This window comes from Fopius arisanus, unplaced genomic scaffold, assembly GCF_000806365.1.
Source record: "Fopius arisanus strain USDA-PBARC FA_bdor unplaced genomic scaffold, ASM80636v1 scaffold00012, whole genome shotgun sequence".
In the NCBI taxonomy this organism is placed as follows: domain Eukaryota; kingdom Metazoa; phylum Arthropoda; class Insecta; order Hymenoptera; family Braconidae; genus Fopius; species Fopius arisanus.
In genome coordinates, this window is record NW_011887751.1 from 1,670,859 (window position 1) to 1,692,698 (window position 21,840).

At 38.3% G+C, this 21,840-nt stretch overlaps 1 protein-coding gene across 2 annotated transcripts in view; it reads right to left on the reverse strand.

The window, feature by feature from the left end:
• The window catches only part of LOC105263061 (UPF0472 protein C16orf72 homolog), an 81,112-nt gene that overhangs the window by 51,564 nt on the left and 7,708 nt on the right, over positions 1 to 21,840 (reverse strand). For both annotated transcript variants that reach the window (XM_011299039.1, XM_011299038.1), the window contains one exon: positions 1,815 to 1,986. In XM_011299039.1, the coding sequence (XP_011297341.1) occupies positions 1,815 to 1,986 (172 nt within the window). The remainder of the gene's footprint in view (positions 1 to 1,814; positions 1,987 to 21,840) is intronic.

Sequence of the window (21,840 nt, forward strand, 5' to 3'; positions counted from 1 at the left end):
AAGCATAGACTGTATGTTTTCAAAGAGAATAATTTAGAATCACGATTTATTGTTTTATACAGAAGTTCGGTGGCTTAGCAAGGGTGTTATGCTGTGTCGGTTCTGGGAAAATTTAGATGACATGTTTCTTTTTTAAAATCACGCGAAGAAGTATACGATGAATTAAATTATGTGGAGTGGCGCTCGAAATTGGCATTCACCGCGGACTTAACAGAGAATGTCAATATTTATAATAAAGAGATGCAAGGTTCTCGGAAACATTTTTGGCAACATCTAAAACCTCTCGAAAATTAAAAAAATTTCTTATCATCAGCGATCGCTGAATTCGGGAAAAATTTCATTCTTTTTCCATCTATACGTTTGTGCAGTCTTGTCGTGAACGAGCACAGCGCTAAGCTCGATTTTCAGCAATTTGCAAAGTGCATGCACCAACTTCTAGATAATTTAAATTCAAGATTTCAAGGACACTATTGAAACGGGTGAAATTCTAAAATATTTACGTTCTCCACTTAAATTCATCTATGGAAATTAAGGATATCATTTTTTTGATCATCAAAAAAAATCATCCCGTCAGCGCGATCGAGTTATATCATGAAATAAATAACTTACGTCAAGATAAAGATTTTCAACAAATCACTGACATCGATAACCTATGGCAAAAGATTTTACGAAATGATTGTTATCCGAATCTCTTCACTGTTTATAAATGAATTTGTAGTATATTCGGTACTTCGTCCTTATGTGAATCGGTATTTTCTAACATGAATAACATTAAGTTGTCGGATCGAACACTTTTCACAGGTTCGTCAGTCAATGATGCCATTTTAGTAGCAATAAGTGATTATCAGCCAGATTTGAATAAATTATCACTCAGTACGATGCCTCAGCCCTCTCATTGACTCGCTTTGACCGAATGTTATCTGCTTCATAATTTCAATCCTTCACTCGCAAGGGGAACGCTCGCATGATGCATGACATCAATTATTGATCCCTGATCATTTTTACCTGTTCCATAATTTTTCCCAATTTCCCTATCCCTACATTTTCCTGCCTATTTTTGACGGAATACGCCTACCACTTTCCCGTGGTTTCCGTTGAACAGCATTGAAAAATGCTGGCGAAGAGTGGACAAAAATATGTGAATCATTGTAACAAAATCATTCATGTGCTCCTTCCAGATTCTAGTCGGGTTTGAATAAAATATGCCTAACACTGTCAAGGAATTATTACACCAGCATATTCAGAAATATTTTTGTCCATGTCTGGATTTTTTAATTTCTTTTTATATTAATCTGGGCGGCTATTTTCCCCATTTTACCATTTGGTAGAGGCGTTCTGGGACGCTCCCAATACGGTGACTGTGAGGCCCTTACTATCGTCCCCTATGACATAATAGGACGCTCATAATTGGTATGGTTATAAACTTGATTGGATTCCTAACTCGAGTTTATGACTCTGCTCTGAGCTACCTGGGGATGGCCCATCCCTGTTCTAGAATCATCGACACTTTCGGGCTCGCGGCCTGTTTGACTTACAGGTACGTCCTCTGTTTTAGTTCCGTAGCCGCCGCTACGAAACCTTTCGGTTGGACCGTCGCCATTGGAGATAGGGGAAAGAGACGTTGTGTGGTGTATAGATACTTGGTAGCTCTCGGTGGTCTTTCGCGTATAAAACGTATACTTGCCCGATACGCTACCACGTATCTCGATCATTATGAATTTATATTCTACGGTTAAGTTCCTATGAAAATTAAATTAAATTAAAGTAGTCAAATCTATTCATGCTCTTATTACTCGATTGATGCAAATCCTCACCTGTGAGTGTGTGGTCGCGGTGGTGGTGGTTTTCCGGCCAGATATGCCAGCAGGTCCTCTCTTCGAATCATGCGACGCTTCTTCCGTGCCCAATTCATGATTTCTTTGCTACGTTTTTGTCTTCCCATCTCCAATCCTAATTCGCCGCATCTTCGCATACCATCCAACGAATCTTATAATGAAAAATAAAAAATAAAAGGTGATAATTAACGAACAATAGCATTAAGCTACTTCCAGGCAATTCAAACGGAAATTAAATTTATGAAGAATAGTCATCACTGAGAACTGGGAGAAAATGATATTTCAAACAGAATACCCAGTCAACCATTTGATCAAACAAAATAAAATTAATGTAAAAAATGATGAAATAGTTTATAATCATGAATCAACATCGATAAAACTTTGAATAAAACGTCCATCACTCACTTCCAAAGTCCATTTTGACCGGCTATCTTATTTTTTGTGGTCGCAAATCACCTCATGCTATTTCATCTCACCATCCAATTTACCCGATATCCTTCCTTACCTCACTGTTCAATCTATGTCGATGTTGCCCTTTGCCAAACTTTCTATTGGATTATCGAATTTTTAATGACAAATACTTTTTATGGTTTAAAACACTTTACTTAAATATTTCAAGAGTTCAATTAAGAAGGGATTTCAGAGTGAGAATATCCACGAAAACTCAAGATATACATAGTCGATACGAATGTCTGCATTGAACAATTTCAGCGTAGCAGAATCGGGCACACCTGACTCCAGCGACCATCAAAGCTAAGTGACATTGAGCTCCATATTAATTAAGATATAAACAAAGCTATTAATTCGATTAGTTATCACTAAGAGAAGTTCAAAATGCGAATCTCCCGTGAATCATTTTTATTCTTTTTGTTCTGATTACCATGTCTTAAAAAATTCCGTAATAGCGAATACTTATCATCGTACATGACTGAATGAATTGATTATTGACAAAATCAAAGATTTTTTGCATAATGATTTTGGACATATTCATTTTTTCAGATTGCCAGATGTTTGCTAGACTAGGCTCGTACGATCTAGTAACCTTATCTGGGCTCACTGCAACCCTTACCTATTCCTTTATTTCAAGTTGATGTACAAAGTTTAATTTTTCAAGTGCAAAGCTTCAAGTAAAGACGATATAATATGCCATACGCTCATCAAAATTATAGTAAAACGTATTTAATGCATTTAAATTCATAAGGAGTGGACAATACACGTCAAGAGGATCCATTACTTTGACGCATAATTTGATTTAGAACATGTGGCGAGGCACTATTTCTAGCCCCGCCCCCTGCCCCTTAATAACCACACGTTTACTAGAATAAGTAGGCTAAGCTACGTTAGGAAAAACGTCACCATTGGGCACCCCATTCCCCCAGCCATTCCTTCTCCCAATCCCGCTTCGCCTCGCCGCGGTGCTCATGGAGAGATATGACGGAGGTATGGAAAGGAGGCAATCCCCCACGGAAGAAATAATCAAGGAAAGGACATTCAATGATGTGTGCCCCCGATTACTTCTTTATCGGCGATAATCGGGGAAGAATGGGTTGACGTGTTTTCTTGGCTTTAGGGACATTAATAGAGAAGTCTAGAGAAGTGTAGAGAGGATTTGTGTGGAGGTGTGAAAGTGAACCCAAGTGGAGAAGGAAGGAAGAGAGCCGAAGGAGAATCAAGAAAATTGGAGAACAGAAGGAAGTTCAGCGAGAGAAAACGCGTGGAGGATTTTAGGCGGTACCCACCTCTTTACCTGTGTATACCCTGTGTATACCCAACGAGATACCGATAATTAGTATTCCGATAATTAGGCTTTAGTACTGGGCCTCAGTTTCCGTAACAGCCTCCTCCATCGGGCCTTGGGAGTTCTGCATAGAAACTACCTCACCAAAAGTGAAAGGAGCATTGATGACATGCCCATTCCAATATATTCTATGTGTAGATACTAAGAGAATAAGATAATATTTTATGTGTAGATGAGGAGTTATCAGGTTGACTTGATAGAGACGTTCGAACTCGGCGCACTCCAGGGGCCGTTACCAACGGGGATATCCTCGCTGATGGGGGCTGCAATGTGCACTATATAACTGGAAAAACTATCACTATGTCCAGGCTATACTCGCAGAGATTATAGGGGAGATTGGCAGTGCCTGTACAAAACCTTCAACATGGTCAGAGCCTGTTGGTAAAACAGATCGCGAGCCCGAAAGTGTCGATAATTTTGAGAGTCCGTGAGTATGAATAAAGCAGACAGCGGGCCCGAGAGTGTTGATCATTCGGGAATACCGTGCTTAGGAATATGGAGGAGCACGAACCCGAGAAGGTCGATAGTTCGAGGAAATCCTGACGAACGAAAACATCCGATATAAAGCGGAGTGGGGGTATGACGGAGAAACAACAGACGGGCAAAATGGAAAATACGTTCACTTTCATAAATGCGAAAAATTGTTCAACAATTGGGGAAAAAATGTCTTGCGAATGTATACCCTTCCACCTGAAACGCCGAGATTTTGGGGTCCCTCAGATCCTTGTTTTTAAATGATACTTTTTTTTTTAACAAATTCGAAATATTGTTAAACAAATTAGGGAAAAAATGTCTCGCAAAGTTATGCTCAACCGACTGCGAATAATGTATGCCGTTCATATTTATTGTTCCCTCGAAACATTAAGTTTTAACAGTTTGGTTATTAATAAATTGATATTTTTTAAAATAAATTTCGGAAAAGTCGTTTTACCAAGTTCTTCTTAGATGATTGAGAATCGTTTGAAATTGTAGTCAGAAAGCGTTTGACATTGGCTGTTATTCATATATTTTCTAATTTTCGTTGTCTATTTAAAACGTTGTTAAAAAATAATTTTTTCAATATTTCGAAGGAACGTGTCCGCGTTCGTTCTTCTAGGAATCGATTGGATTTTATTTGAATGAACGCTTGAAAGCCGAGAAACCATCATCGAAACAATCGAGAAAAAAAAAGTCAACAATGCTTCGTCGCCTAACGTTTAAAGTTTTTTCCCCAATTTGTTGAACAATTTTTCGAATTTATGAGAGTGAACTCATTTTACATTCCGTCCGTTCGTTGTTTGTCCACCATACCCCCACTCTGTTTTCTATCGAAGGCTTTCGTTCGTCACAATTTCCTCGAATTAGCGACCTTCTCAGGTTCACGCTACATCTTATTCATACTCACGGGCTCTGTAAATTATCGGCACTCTCCGGTTCGCGACCTGTTTTACTTACGGGTACGTGCTCCTTGGGCGTAGTTCCGTAGGCGCCGCAGGAAAACTGTTGTTGAAGCCTTTTCATAAGCCCTATCTATCTTCCCTATAAACTCTGATACTCAAAGCGAAGTAAATTGAAGTGTCAGTAAGCGCCGCTGCATACCAGTTAAGGTACTACGAGTGACGTCAACGCGCATCACTAAAGCATATGACGTAGCTGGTAATGTGTCCCCGGAAAAATTTCCCGAGTCATAACTTTTAGTCTTCGCCGCGCGTCAGTTATGTTCCGAAAAATTTCCGTGCGATCAAAGTGTGCAGTTTTTCCCTCTAAAAAAGTGCTGTACTGTTATTATTTAAAAAAAAAGAAAGAAATAAGGAGTTAACGTCTCATCAGCGAGTACACGATAATATTAGTTCTATATGCATGTCAGATAATTGTTGGTAACAATGACGTTTATCCTTTTACATGCAACTTCGTAATATAAAATTCTAATTGGATTTTTCATGTTTTTTTCTAACTTAGGTTTCCGAAGGATAAAGAGTTAGGGAAGATCTGGGCACGGAATATGGGAAAAACCGATTGGATACCTAAGAAGTAACATGTGCTCTGTGCGAAATACTTTTCAAGTTCATTGATTTTCCTTCTTCGACTACGGATATGCTCTGTTCCAACGATTTTCCGGCATGGGTAGGAAAATTTACCACTACCACCGACTGTGGAAACTATCGTCAACGTGAATAGACGGAAGTTAATTACATTCCAGCACTTATATTTAACAAGAAGGTGTTTTATGCAATATCGAAGCATCCAACTAAACATTCTAAAGAAATATTATAATATTATCTTGTTTCAGGTATGAAATTTGAGGAAATTTTCACCTCGCGAGGTGGGTAACAATACCTGGGTTGTCACGTCCTCCTTGAAAGTGGGAAACAAAATGGTCATATCTTAATTATTTCTGTGGATAAATTTGATGAATATGGAGAAAGGCGCCTAAGATTTTTTTTCTCTTTATGTTTACAGATCAATCTCAGAAAACATCGGCAAACATTGGAACGATCTCACACGATCATTCATATGCCGAGCTTGGACATGACGTCGAACGTAAGCTGACAGATGTCAGGGCGAAAGTGGAGAATCGTCATCAAGAGACGATCCAAAAATTCAAAGCCATTGTCACCTCACTCCGTGAAACTGGCGATCTTGAAGATAATTGTAAGCACAGCCGCGATAGCATTAATAATATCACAACGGAGCTTTTTCAACGCTTGCATGATAATGCAAAAACAGACAAGCGGTCGAAGGAGAAATATTCTCCACAACTGAGGTGTTTCGCTCCGACACTTCATTTCGATTTACCAGGGGCTTATAATTATGTTCGAGAAAGCCTTCGGGCAGCATTACCTCACCCCTTCGGTATAGTATTGTAGACGCAGCGGCTGGGTTCTCCGGGGAGTGTTTCAATACTTTGAAATTAAAAAGTCACAAACTGTTAACCAGGGTAAAGGCCTTCTTTGTGCCATGGTAATAGACGAAATGAGAAATAAATCAGGTGTGCACGACTAAATAGACGGTAAAATTCGTGGATACGTCGATATTTGAAGCGAAGCAACTGGGAAATGTAGGTTTTCTCTTCATCGCATTTTCAGTTACTTGATCAATGGTGGAAACTTCCAGTGGCTTGTCTTTTATTGATGACATGTGTTCGCAATCAAAAATGAACCTTATTAAAGTATGTTTAATTAGATTGAATAAGGTAGGAGTCGAAGTTGCATCGTTCACATTAGATGGTCCAGCAGAGCACTTTGCTCCACTTCAGCAACTTGTGGCGGTTATGACAGTGGACTCTACTGTCAAACTCTATTTTTCTCATCCTGTTGACCATTTGGTGATTCAGGTATAATTTTTTAGGTAGTCGGCAGCCAACCTATTAGTAGAGTCGGAATAATGTCCAAATCCTAACGGGCACCCAAATAACCAACATTTGTCGGCGAATAAGCCCCAATAGTGACCAGATATACATTGATTCATTGAAAATCTCGGGTTTACTTGTCATTCATCAGGGGAAATTTCCGTGCTATCCTTCGCTATTTCCATCAACAATGAAAACGGAGAATCAATAAATTTTTCTCGATTTTTGCCATAAGTTAAAATTGCAGGAGTATTAAAAGTTGAAAATTCCCGTTCCATCGCACGGTCGATCTCTGCTGGTATCAGTCGAACCAAGGCTTAAGCTGAGAGGAAAAATGAATTAAAGCAGGTAGCTTCGTTAAGTGAATGAGGCCCCTCTCCCCGCTCTCACTAACGGAGCTCGGGGGCCGGGTGAACCCGATGAGCCCAGCTTGCCGGGCCCTATCCTAGACTAGCATGCCAATGATCCGGGTTCGATCCGCAGCACCAGCGGTCACAATTTATAGCACTCTAATCTCACAGTTTCACTGTCGCGCATTGACCCTATCAAAAAGACGACTGTACCAGGGCAGGTTTTTTTGCTCCAATGAGGGTTTTCCCTCCCTTCGGCAATTGCACTACAGCGGGTTGAGGGGTGGGAAGAGAACAAATCGTAAAGACCCGTGAGGGTATACGAGAGGAAACTATACATTCTTAGTTCAGCTTATAACATCATTTTGTAATTGGCGCGAATTTTTCTAAGAAATTGATGGATTGTTGGACCATCTTTTAGACTGCCATCTTGTGGTATTTCTCCGCACCCCTGTATCTTGTACTAATCAACTAATGTATTATTAATCGATGTTGAGATTCAAAGAATCGATTGTTCCCATGAGATCCAACCTGTTAGATTGACGACCCATCTCCGTTTTAATATAGGAGAATAGGACTTTTGAAGGCATTTAGAAGCTTTTTTAAAAGCGTTTTTCAATGGCAGAACGAAAGTCAGCAGATAATGGGTGTCATATTATAAATCGATTTCAGAATAATAATAGAGAAAAAACTACGAATTTATCGAGGAAAGCACATTTTCAGACGCTACAATACCTCACTATTCTCTTTTAACACATAGGCTTTCACAATGATTTGTTGCAGTTCCAGCAGTTAATCATCGTCGGTTCTAGGTAAGAATTTCTATAAAATAAAAAAAATACAAATTCAAAACAGACCGGGTTGGGTAGCCAAACTAGGCACCCCAAGAATTCAAACATGAGAGTGGCTGTAAGCGATCTTCAGGACTGCCTCTGGTGATAACCCATGTCGCGAGTCAGCTTCGGATACCCGCCAGGGTGAATATACCGTTATCAAGAGGGGAAAGAGAGGGTGATATGCAACAAAGAGATACCAGTGCCTTCGACAAATCGTTGAACCAGATTAAAAACAGGGCCCCAGGCATGACGAAATGACAAGTTTTGAGTTTGTCTAACTGCGACCCTATCACTCTCATGCGACCTACCATCCCGGACACAAAGGAAATTGAAATCTGTGCTACTCGTATACTAGATGAAGACCGACTTACTTGCGACCAACATTAGTTGTCTTTTCGTCAACGAACAATTCCCTTCCATACTTCAAAACCCTTATAAAGAAGGGATGGAATCGTCTAACCATAGTTCAATGGTGAATCGTCACAGCAAGCAGTTCCTGTGACGTAATAAGATATCGAACGCTATAAAAACTTGCCCTGTTCCATGAAGTCTAGCGAAGTCCAAATTTCAAGCTTGACTTCAACCAACTTCAGACATCTTGGGCCACTTCATTTGCGAGTGATCAGCGGTGTTTATACGCTCATGATTTCTTCCGGGAAGACCCATTCATCGCGATTCGTTCCTCTCTTCAACATGTCGCATTGTACAAATGGGCCATTTGCGGCGGATCAGGCTTAGTCGCAGCTGTGGTCGTTTCGGTCTTGTTTTATTCAGCCTGGATCAATCTATCTTCGAGTGTTCACCGGTGTCTGCACGGTCACAAGTTCTGTCGAAAAGGCCAATTCATCGAAAATCAGCGCCTGTCTATCAGTTCCCACGCCATACAGGAGGACGACTTGTTTTGAATCCGATCCAATTGACTCACTGTATTGGCAATAACAACAAGATTTGTATGTGATCGAAATTCACGGTAAGTTCATTGCACTGACTCTCTGACTACAGCGTGTATCAGTACCGACAGACACACTTTCACCAACAGGAACGGAAAAAGGTCACTCCTAAGCCAGCTTCTGGGTTCCCGACTTATCATTCCCTGCACTATCAGACATCCGACCTGCTTGATACTTCATCGCTCCGAAGCACCAAGGACTCCCGCGTCTTGGGGAACGCCACCGGTAAAGCCAGGAGAGCGATCGAAACCGATTTTCTGTCTTCGTCTCACCAACACCGACAATAACCGTAAGTTCAAGACATAGAAAAGAGCAAACAAAACATTACTCTTTTCCACGTTTCCCAACCTTCGCATTTCCTAGCTCTTAAACTCGTACCCTTAACACGTAACCCCCAGCCCCGCCCCCCTCTCACTCCATCATTTACTTCGTTATTTATTTGTCTTCAGTGGTTACGTTTCAGCTAACTACAAGGGTCAGATTTTTACTCTATAAGGGAGGATTTTCGTTACCAACTGTCCGCAATAGTGTATATCTTTGGATATTTGTCTTCGGGTTAACTGAATCATAACTTCAATTGTTTGCTTCGATATTAATAAGAGTTAAAACATCATTAAAATAATCCCCGTAATAAAACTCATTTTCGTAACTATATTGACAAATTTAAAACCCTTTCTACTTTTTTCGATTTTTGTTTTTTCATGATTTCCCCCAATGGATTCTTTCAAATTCATCCATTTTTGTATAAATTAATATTTCCTAATAAAAGATGATGGAAGTTTTGAGGCAAATATAAAGAATTCGGTAAATGTCTGAAACAGGTCCAACTAGAAATGATAAACCGAATGTCGGGCTCGAAGTGCCGTCACACCGCCACGTCCCCACCGTGGCCCTGGGTAGCGCCACGAGCAATATAAAAATTTCGCATAACTTCTGTTGTCATTGTTTCCGGAGACTAATTTCGGAGATTCGGAAACAGGAACAAAAAGCCCTTAAATCTAGATACACGTCGAAAAAATCGGGGCGGTATTCTAGACATTTACCAATTAATCAGTGTGAATAGATAGAGCTTTTAAAAGTCTCTATTCATTAAAAAAAATCAAGGTATTCCATCGCCGGTAAAGAAAAGGAAAGAAAAAAAGGGAAAAGATACACACACATATATGCATACATATATATATAAGATACCATCTAAGAATCGTAGATTGGAACTTTTTCATTTATAAAATAGTTTTATGGAAATTTGAGGTGTTTTCCTAAATATCAGGTAAATAAATAGTGTTAATTACAACAATAAAGTTGGTAAAAATATAACGTGAAATATGGAAGCCTAGAAGTAAACAATCATGACAACGAAAAAATAATAATAACATCAAAAAAGCAATATACAAAAGAACCATTTAGAGGAAAAATTACTAATGTATTAGCAAAAAAAACTACAATACATACAATACAAGAGCAATTGCCGACCTTTTTCGTTTACTTTTGAAGGAGTGATTCTTCCCAAGATGACAAAAATAAGCACGTAGCTAAGAAAAATTAACAGTTAAATAGCCTTAAAATATTCAATATAGAAATTAATTGTTTTTCAAGCAATTTGAGTAAGGGACTGCTCGGATAGATATGGTGTTGGATCCAAGAAATGAAATTTACTCTATCTTTGAGTTGTTATTCTGCGTATTATTGGGAAAGACAGTAGCAACATCGTAGTTTCCCAATAATCTGGAGGTTACGGATATGCTAGAAAATTACTTCTTAAGCTTTAAATAATCTAATCGTAGACAATTGAATTGTTCATTTTCCATAAGCCTGGAAATTTTATACTTCTATTTTCATAGTCATTCAGGTTTCATGACTGTTTGATTTTATAATCGCTTCGTGGCTTATTTTCTTTTATTACTAATAAGCCATTTTATAGCTTAGTTTATTTTTTCCTTTCACCTGGTAAATCGTTTGTTAATTTGGTAAATGTGTATATTGGAGGCCTCACCTATGTCTAGTCGAAATAAACGAAAAAGACCGGGTTTTCGCACACAACCCGATAAAAAACTGATCTCCGAAGGTCGGAAAAGGTATTACAGTGGGAATTGGCGGTTAGTTTGTGTTTTTACACTAGTTTGAAGCGAAAAAATATAATAAGATTGGGTAGTATTACCCAGTACACTCAACCCACTAGGACCTTGTATTTGCCAAAACAATAACAAGAAGATTAAAGGCAACGACCGAATCAATAATTACAACACAGAGTTAAATTAATTTTAACCACTAAACTAGTGATAATTTTTTGTCTCAAGTGTGTTAAGTTAACTCATTTTCTTTTTGGAGTGCGACAACCTTTATTAAGGATAACAACTCGAAAACTGTAACGCGATTTTTCGCGTTAATAATAATTTAAAATATTTATTGGAATAAATTACGCTCTCTGATGTACCGATTGGGTCCGCCAAATCCCTACGCGTGGGAAGTTGAGGTTATAGTACTGAACCTCAGCTTCCAATGAGACTCCTCTGTCGGAACACTGGGTTCTCCACTCCAGAGAACTGTTCCATGTTAGATGGGGCGGGCATTCAAATGGCCAGGGGTCCAGATAAGGGGTTAACTGGACGGCCTGGTTGGGGACATTTGAATTCGGCGCGCTCCAGGAAACGTTACCGGCAGGGATATCCTCGCGGTGGTGATAAGTACCACGGGTGATCCCCCACGCACTCCAACCGCGTGAGTCGGGAGTGGGGAGCAGAGCTACTAGGGAGCACTCTCCACTCCACACGTCAGAGTTGCTCCGGCACTCTCACGGGCCACTCGGCCCCGGGCTCTGACAGCCCGTAGCTCTCGATGATTAGTGTGGCTATATAGCCCGCCATATCGCTTTACCTATCGCTATCTCTCTTACAGCCATGGGGCTGAGCTAACGGAATATAATAGAAGGTATACCTATACCTAGAGCTCTCGCGATGCTAGCGCATATCGGCAGCTATCGGCGTTCTACCGCTATCTAATTACCGATCGCTCTCGCCTCTATCGACCTGACGTGCTATCGATCACCCTACCTTACCAACCTTCCGACGCTATCGGTGACCGACCATACTAAAAAGAATTCTGACCCTCTCTCCATAACCTAGCATACTGAGCGACCCAGTGCTCCCGCACGCGTTCCACCCTTACATCCGCCCCTCTAGCATTTCGCGGGAAGTCCCCAGATGTCCTCACCGAGCCCCGGAAGGCGACGGTGACGACCTCTGGTGACATACTTATTTTTGGCAACTTATCGGTAAAATCTCGGTCTTTCCTAATTATGTCCTGAATAACTAGGCGGAACTCTCTCGGTATTTCCTAATTGTGTCCTTAACAACTAGGGGGAACTCATTGTTTGTCTTGTCGCGTGAATGGGCAAACCCCACCATTCTGTCCTCTCGTCCGTATCTGTACATTGTGGAGGTGTTAACCCCCACCTCCACCGGATTTTCGGTCTTTCCTAATTGTGTCCTCAACAACTAGGCGGTATAAATGGTATTTCCTGATTGTCTCCTTAACAACCAGGCGGAACTCTGGTTTGCTGTTTTACTATCTTAAAATAGCTGGCGCCCTCCCAATAATTGCGCGGATGCTATGGAACCGGCGAAGGTAACCAATTCCCCGGACTTACGGAACACTCCGGGGAAACATCGTTACAAAGTATTGAACGCAAATACTAATAATTATCATTTATGGCATCAGCGTTTGGGCCACATAGGTAAAGGAAAATTTATAGATCTAAAGAATAAACAAATGTTTGAAGATGTGAGTCATCTTGAAAAAGTTATTCCAAGTGACGATTTATGTGAGGCTTGTATAAACGGAAAACAGTCTCGATTGTCCTTTAAGAAAACAAAAGATAAAAGTCACATAAATCAACCATTGTTTATTGTACATACGGATGTATGTGGTCCAATAACTCCTCCAACGATAAATAATCAAAATTATTTTCTAACTTTTATTGATGAATTTACGCATTATACCGTAACGTATTTAATGACTCATAAGTCAGACGTGTTCATATTTTTCAAAGACTTTATTGCAAAGAGTGAAGTTCATTTTAACGTAAAGCTCGTAAATATATATTGTGATAATGGTAGAGAATATCTGTCAAACCAGATGAAGGACTTTTGTAGAGAAAAAGGAATCAGCTATCATTTGACTATTCCATATACTCCTCAATTAAATGGCGTTGCGGAACGTATGAATCGAACGATCGTCGAGAGAGCCCGTGCAATGTTAAATGGTGCAGCTCTGAGTAAAGAATTTTGGGGAGAAGCAGTTTTAACGGCAACATATTTGACTAACCTTACTCCAACAAAAGCTATACAGTTGTGTAAAACACCATTTGAATTGTGGCATGGTAAAAAGCCCAAATTAGAGTATCTGAGAGTTTTCGGATCGACAGTTTACGTGCATAACAAAAATAGAAAAAGTAAATTTGATAAAAAATCGTGGAAAGGTATTCTTGTCGGTTTTGAATCCAACGGATACAAAGTTTGGAATGTTGAGACTCAGAAGTTTATGAAAGTAAGAGATGTAATAATTGATGAGGTAAATTACGTGACACCTCGGCCAGTGTCAAAAGAAAATCCGCCACCTCGCCACAGTGATGATTTTGATGTGATGTCAGATTCAGTTGAAAGGCGATGTGAACCTGATGATGAGAAATCAGGAGGCGTTGATAAAAGTATACCTGGTACTAACCGACCGGAGGCAACTCATACAAATGAAAGTGATAGTGAGAAATTTGAAAATGATGTTCATTTGAATATACCTGGCAGCCATATGCCAGATGCAACTCAAAGACAACGATCTGAAAGTGAGAAATCAGATGAACATGGTATGAGTGAATCTGATAATAATAAAGCTCAGAAATGTAAATCTGATGATGTAAGTAGTTCAGATCCACTGGAGCTGATTGATCAGAACGTGATTGAAAATCCCAGTAAATCTGCAGATGAAGCAGATAGTCTCCATCAAACCGACAAGAAAATCCAAATTAGGAGAAGCGAAAGAATTAAAAAAAAACGACCGCGTATTTCGTATGACGAAACTGAATTGCCAGATGATTACCTCTTGTGTGCTCAGTCTATTGTTTATAAAATACCCACAACGTTCGAGGAAATAAAAACAAGGGACGATAGGCTGAAATGGGAGAAGGCCATTGAGGATGAAATAAATTCTCTTATTATAAATAAAACATGGACATTAGTAAAGAGACCTAGTGGTAAAAATATTGTTGATTGCAAATGGATATTTATAATTAAAAATGATGGACTTGGGAATCCGGTAAAATACAAAGCTCGTTTAGTCGCTCGCGGTTTCAGTCAACAGTATTTAGTAGATTATGATGAGGTATTTGCACCAGTCGCGAGAATTTCGAGTTTTAGATTCATTGTAGCATTTGCAAACCAGCATAATTTACTAATTCATCATATGGACGTTAAAACTGCATTTTTGAATGGTACATTAAAAGAGGAAATTTACATGAAAGTACCAGTGGGTGTAAAGAGTAATGAAAATCAAGTATGCAAGTTGAATAAAGCACTATATGGATTGAAACAGGCTGCAAGATGTTGGTTTGAAATGTTTGAAAAAGCTCTTATTGAAAAAGGCTTCTAAAACTCAGCAGTCGATCGTTGTATTTATTTTCTAAATCGAGGAAATGTATCGGAAAATATTTATGTGGTATTATATGTGGATGATCTTGTGATTGCAACGGCTAATGTCATAACCATGAGAAAATTTAAGAATTATTTAATGAGCAAATTTCAAATGACAGATCTAAATAGTATTAAATTATTTTTGGGAATCAAAGTTGAACGAAAAGATAGAATTTTAACCTTGGATCAGAGTGCCTATATCAAAATTGTTTTAGAAAAATTCAATATGCGTGATTGTAACTCCGTCAATACACCTCTCCCGAGTAAATTGAATTTTCTTGCTTTAAATTCAGATGAAAAATGTGAGGCACCTTGTAGAAGTTTGATTGGATGCTTGATGTATATTATGATTTGCACGAGGCCTGATCTAAGCGCAGCAGTCAGTATTCTGAGTCGTTATGCAGCTAAGAATAATACAGAGCTTTGGCAAAGTTTGAAAAGAATTTTAAGATATCTCAAGGGTTCAATAGATCTGAAATTAACATATGTTATGAATGATTTTAATGAACTTTTAAGTGGCTATGTTGATTCAGATTGGGGAGGTGGTGAAAGTACAGATCGAAAAAGTACAACAGGTTATATATTTAAGTTATATGATCGATGCACAATATGTTGGAACACGAAGAAACAATCGTCAGTAGCTAGTTCCTCCACAGAAGCCGAATACATGGCTTTGTATGAGGCTGTGAAAGAGGCATTATGGTTAAAATCATTAGCAGTTAGCATCAATGCATACATCTCAGACCCAATTACAATTTACGAAGATAACACAGATTGTGTCAGCATTGCGAGTAATCCGAGCAGTCACAAACGATCAAAACATATTGATATAAAGTATCACTTCTCGAGAGAGCAAGTAGAAAGAAATGTAATCAGATTAAAATTCATTTCCACAGGTTGCCAACTGGCTGACACAATGACGAAGCCATTACCAGCAGTTAAATTCCTGGAATTCAGAACAGGAATTGGCTTGGAATAAATAATGTGACTCGATTATAATTAATTTGTTTGTTTCGATAGTAATATGTTTGTTAATATGGTCTGATTGGGTTTTTCTGGGTTTCCCCAATCCTATGCAACAAATGTTGGACCATTTTGTATTAGTCCCAGGTATAAATAGTAGTATGAGGAAGATCTGTCTTGAGTCTGATAGTGTTAAGAATGTAAAATTGGAATAGAATTTAAAAGTTTTTTTTTTCACAGTTAATACACAGTATTTATTAGAGATTAATTGATTCATTTTTGAGGAGGCGTGTTAGAATATAGCCTCAGTTTTCTACGAATTGATTTATATGAGTCTATGGTTTCAAAAATGTATCAACATAGAGAGAGATGTTGGGATTAGACATAAACATAAGCCATGAGGTCATGTGGCAAAGGAACTGGGGATCCATTGTCACATTATGACGTTTTCTCTTTTTGGCCCTGTTGACCACTTTAGTCTGCTCTGGCAGGTCGTATAGAACAGACATTTCTTCCTCGTGCCATTTTCAATAAATTAAATTAACATATTAAATCCACTGTGTTACAAAGTTATTTCTCTGTCCCCCATATTCCATTAGAGATCATTATTCTCTGATCTGTCTGTCGATGTTTCATAATCGATTCATTTATTGTTATTATTTTTTAATAATTTTTTCGGGAAAGATTCTTGAGAAAGTGATTCCACGTAACTTCTCCATTTTTGATTGATTCTTTCAGTGAATTTTTGTTTACATTTCCATAAACTACTTTTTCCTGTATTAGACATGATTCTGTCCAGTTTTATCTCCTTTTTTCAGATTCATCTGATCAAGATCTTCTAGAACTAACCCAACCCGCCGCACGTCCCGACAAAACCTCAACTTCATCAAAGCTGCCGACTGTGACAATTTAATTCGAATCTAGTCCTATTCTCTTTTGTATTTTCTGTCTGGGTTTTCGAAGAGAATATGGGTTATGGGCCCCAGATAACTCAAATATCAATTTTTCCTTGAAACTGATATTTCAGTTGCTCATAATAATAACAAGTTTATTTGATTGTTAAAACGGCAATCTGTGTTTCAGAGGAGGGAGTAATGGAACGAATTGCTAAAACCTCTATTTCACCATTTGCATTCCATCGGTATCCATTCTTTTCTTTCCTTCAAACCTTTCCTCTGAAATTAGCATTTCTCTTTTATGATGTTAGTTTTCTTTTTCTGCCAATCTTGACAGTTTGTTGTATTAATGCTACGTCTAAGTATTAAATTAATAAACCGACTTATTTTTACATCCATGTATTCTTCAATACACGAAATGAATTTGTTACCGATATACTCGGCTGTAATAAATTTTGAATTAATCCAAAATGATGGACTTAGAGCAGCCAATTCATGTCTCTGGAATCTATTCCAAAAAAAGAGAAGAAGGTAATCAGCATATTTTTCTCTTATAAGGCTGACTAAATTAGAACTATTCTTTTCAACCTCTCATTTGAAATATTCACTTGCCTTTGTATTTTTTACCTCAGCCTGTCATCGATAAAAGTGTGAAATTGTTTATCGCTCTGAAATGATAAACTTTAATCAACTTTTTCAACCACTATTGTATGACTGACTGTTATGTGCAGAAATCATCGAAATATTTTTTTTATATATTTTTTTTAATGCCATTTCACGGAGATTAAAAAAATGATTATGGCTGTCACGTTCATCTTCGAACTCGGTTAAGAGCACATCAGGACACATTTTTTAGGACGTGATTTAATTAATTCAGATGATTTATTTTGGAGCTATCGTGAAAAAACACAATTTTCGAAAAATTTAAGAATTATAGAAACGGGTGCATGAAATCAACTCCTATTGACGGCGATAGATAGGGCCCAATGAGACCTACATTTGAATAGAAAAAGATGCAATTGACTAGAGATACAGGTAAGCAATCGAAGAAAATCAAGGAAATAAAAACAGCTCATACACACACACATACATACATACATTCGGACACGGTCTAAAAACTGCATTTTCGAACTTCTTGGGTCATATTAAGTTGACATATGACAAAAAATCGAAATCTTAAATTTGGTCGATTACAAAGCTTCCATTCGGAAGCAAAAATTAGTTACCAGTGTAATTGCGAATAAATTAACGATTGTCAACGATGGAATTTGACGAAGATTTAAAAACTAAAAAACTTCATTTGTGGTCGATTGGACGAAAATTTTCCGATCAAGCTTTAAATGAATTATTGGTAATTTTGAAAGAGATACATTTGCAAATCTGCCTGTTTCCGCAACAACCTTTGTAAAAACAGCATCAATGAATTATGAAAATGGAAAAATTCTTGATGGTGATGAGAAAGTCATGGGAGAATTCATTTATTTGGAAATGGAGGAACATATTCGTGCTCTTTTGGATCTAAAAGCACACATTGGAGGAGTAATAGAATTCCAGTTCAATATGGGTGGAGTCAGTCTCTTCCAATCAAGTTCCCGAGGATTCTGGCCAATTCTGGACAGAATTTTCCATCAACGAAGTATTTCCGAACCCTTCGCAGTTGCAATTTATGTCGGGAATTCAAAATCTATAGAATTACACCAATATTTAGGTGATGACATCGCAGAGCTGAATCATCTTCAGCATCCTGGAATGGAAATGGATGGAAAATCGTTCACTGTACATGTCCACTGCATCATATGTGACACGCCTGCAAGTAGGTTCCTGAAAGGCACGAAATTGTGGTGGTGTCTAGGCTTGCGAACAATGGACAGAAAAAGGTGAAAATATTGGTGATACAACCGTTTATTTATTCGATGAGGGCGCAAAGAGAAGTGATGCATCTTCCCCGGAATTTCCTTCTCCACGTCGTTACACGTATTTTATCTAATTTGGAGCTGATCAGCATTCACCAAAAAAAACCAAAGCTTTCATAACTTTTGGTTGTTTGTCCTCCAGGACACTACGCAATGCGTAAGAAGGCAGTGGTTTCTGCAGATCGAGAAATTGTCAGTGTAATGATAACATTCAAAAATTCAAGTCCAAAGGACTTCTTCTACGTTCAAAGGCCCCAGATAACTTGGTCCTGTTAGTGAAACATGAAACAGTATTCGAGATCCACAACATATTCATGGAAAAAGAAGAATTGCGAATCAGAGTAGAGATATGGCACACTAAAAATCCAATCTATCAATTTCCTCTAAATTCTATTTTGCTAAACATACGGAAATGTGAACTGCAGCCGGAGGATAAAATTATAGTCATTAAGTTGAATAGCATCAATAATAAGCTTCCACGAATTCAATTGGAGATAAAATGAGGACAGCTACAACAGTTTGTTATTCCTCTGTAAATTTTGAAAGATACATTACTCATTTCAACAAGGAGATTTTAAACTCCTCTTTTATTGTTGAAATGAAAAAATACATAATTTATTGTTGAATTATTCGCGTTGTCTTGGTTATTAAAAGTGTTTTGATCAAAAATCCAAAAAAAAATTCACTATACTGTCCCATTGTGCCAAGCATTAAACCTGCGTCGTCGGCATGCGTAGAACAGAAAACGGTGGAATAAGAATGTGGTTCATACCCGAGTCGAAAAATTTGTCGTTCTGAGTCTCCCCGTTAAGCCAGTCAAATTGGACCTTAACCACCCCAAAAAGTCCTGGCAGGCTGAAATTATACCAAAATGTAGAGAAAATGCCCCTCATCATCATATTAAAAATGTGCACCCACACGTTCAGCAGAAATGTGCTTAATTATTTAAAAATTAATTAAAAAGTTGGGGCGAACGCCAAAAAACTATACTGGATTAATTGTTCTAATCCTATCGAAAAGGAAAAAATATTCAGAGGTTGGGCTGATCTAATTCTTCAAATTCCGAGTCGACGTAATGTTCCTAATCCTACTATTATTTTTAAATTAATTTTTAAACATCGTTGAGCACAAAAAGACCCAAACAATCACCTGAGTGTGTATGCCCGACCCCCCGTTGCGCGCGTCGCTCATGGCTATACGCGGAATGTGCAGGAGTTTGAAATGCCCTGTTCAGGGCGTCCAATTCAGTGCGTCCAGCGACGCGCGCACCAGGGGGGCGGGCATACGTGATCAGCTGATTATTTGGGCCTTTTTGTTCCAAAAAATCGTCTTAAAAAATTGAATAAAAAATAACGAAGAGCTTGGGAACATTGCTTCTACTTGCAATTTGAAGAATTGGGTCAGCCCAACCTCTGGATACGTTTATTTTTCCGATAGGATTAGACCAATCAATCCAGTGTAGTTTTTTGGCGTTCGCCCTCTTTTTTTCATTGGTTTTTTAAAAATTGAGCATATTTCAGCTCAACGTGTAGATGCACATTTTTGATATGATGATCAGGGGAATTTTCTCTACATTTTAATGCAATTTCAGCCTGCCAGGACTTTTTTGGGTGGTATCAAGTATAAACGCGAGTCTTATTTTACTGGCCTACAATATTAATCGAAAAGAGGGAAAACTTATATCAATGAAAAGTTTGAGGGCGATTTATATAATGTAACTGTGCACAGATTTCATGTAACTAGTGGCGTTTGTATTTTATGGATTAAATACGATTAGGAGGTAGTGGAAGGGGTAGTTGTGTCGTGTATAGATACCCCGTAGCTCTCGGCATTATTTGTTGGATAGAGACGAAACTTCTACTTCTACTTGGCCGATACGCTACCGCGTATCTCGATAAAATTTTATTCCACAGATATATCTTCAGCTGAAGATAATTTTCATCTTCCAGTAAAAAAAAACAGCTCCAGGTGAAGAGAGCGAGATGAATAACAGACAAATTAGGTATGCAACATTCTCGATTTTTCACGTTAATGCAGATATGAAGCAATAAAACAATTCGATTCTTCAAGTTTTGCAAAGACTCTTCAAGAATCTCAAAATTGTTGATAATTAATTATTCACATTTAAATCAAAGATAATTATTAATTTGAAATATTATTGGCTTCACGTAGCAAAAAAATATTGAATTAATTATTAATTATCAATTATTTGATTTCCCACACAGATTAAATTGTCGATTAAAATTGTTAGACGACAATGAAATTGCTGAAAATGCATCGTGAGGACTATACGAACAAACGAAAAACGACGCAACTTCAAACGACGATGGATCAACCTCTCGCAGTTTGTCAACAACAGATTTCCACGATGATAGCAGTCACTTTTCTGAGCGATCTTTATGCACCACTCCTTCATTCACTATTGGCGATTTGAACTTACAGGACCTGGGCTCTACACTAGTGATTGCGACAGAAGCTGTCGATTTGGATCGCACATTCATTAGCCGCCATGGTAACACATTTGTTTCCCCTCTCTAGTCTCCCATTTAACTAACAGAAAAAACTAATTTCTATACTCGAAAAATAATTATTTCAATCTATTAATATTTTTCCTCATCTTGCTTTCAATGGAATGCGGAAGAGAATGAAAATAGAAATGTTTATAGAAATATGTCTGTTTTATCGAGAACTTCCGACATCATCTCCATAAAATTAAATTAATAAAACATTTTTTTGGTCTCTGTTTTTTGTTGGGGATTTTGTTGTTACCTGTCGACAATTTTTTAGATCACCAAAAGGACATGGCCAAACATGAAAGATTCACGTAATCCATTCATACTAAATTGGATCTCATCCTGCTGGGACAGCGACAGGGTTAGGAAGCCCAAGCTTTGCAATTATGTCCCATTGGGGACTCATTCTCATCAAGGTATGGAGTTAATTTCCCTCTTCAATCGGGCAGAAAATCTCCAGGAACTGGAAAAGAAATTAGCAGCTGACACAGACTGTCAAGAAAATTTCGTATGTTAAAATTTATGATCAGTTCAATGGTTTCCACAGGTTCTCCGAAGGCTTCCACTGTTCAAATAAAATTCATTCTAGATGAAGCTGCTCCAACTCTTTATGAATCCCAAGGAGCCTTCGCCCAAACAAATGAATTTACCGTTCCAACGAATTCATGAGAGGGATTTTGCCATGAAATTCACGGGAATGAACAAAACTCATGAGAAAAAAGTGTTGGAGTATTTCTCTCCACCCCTCTGGCGTTCTATCTTGTGTAAGTGATCGTATCA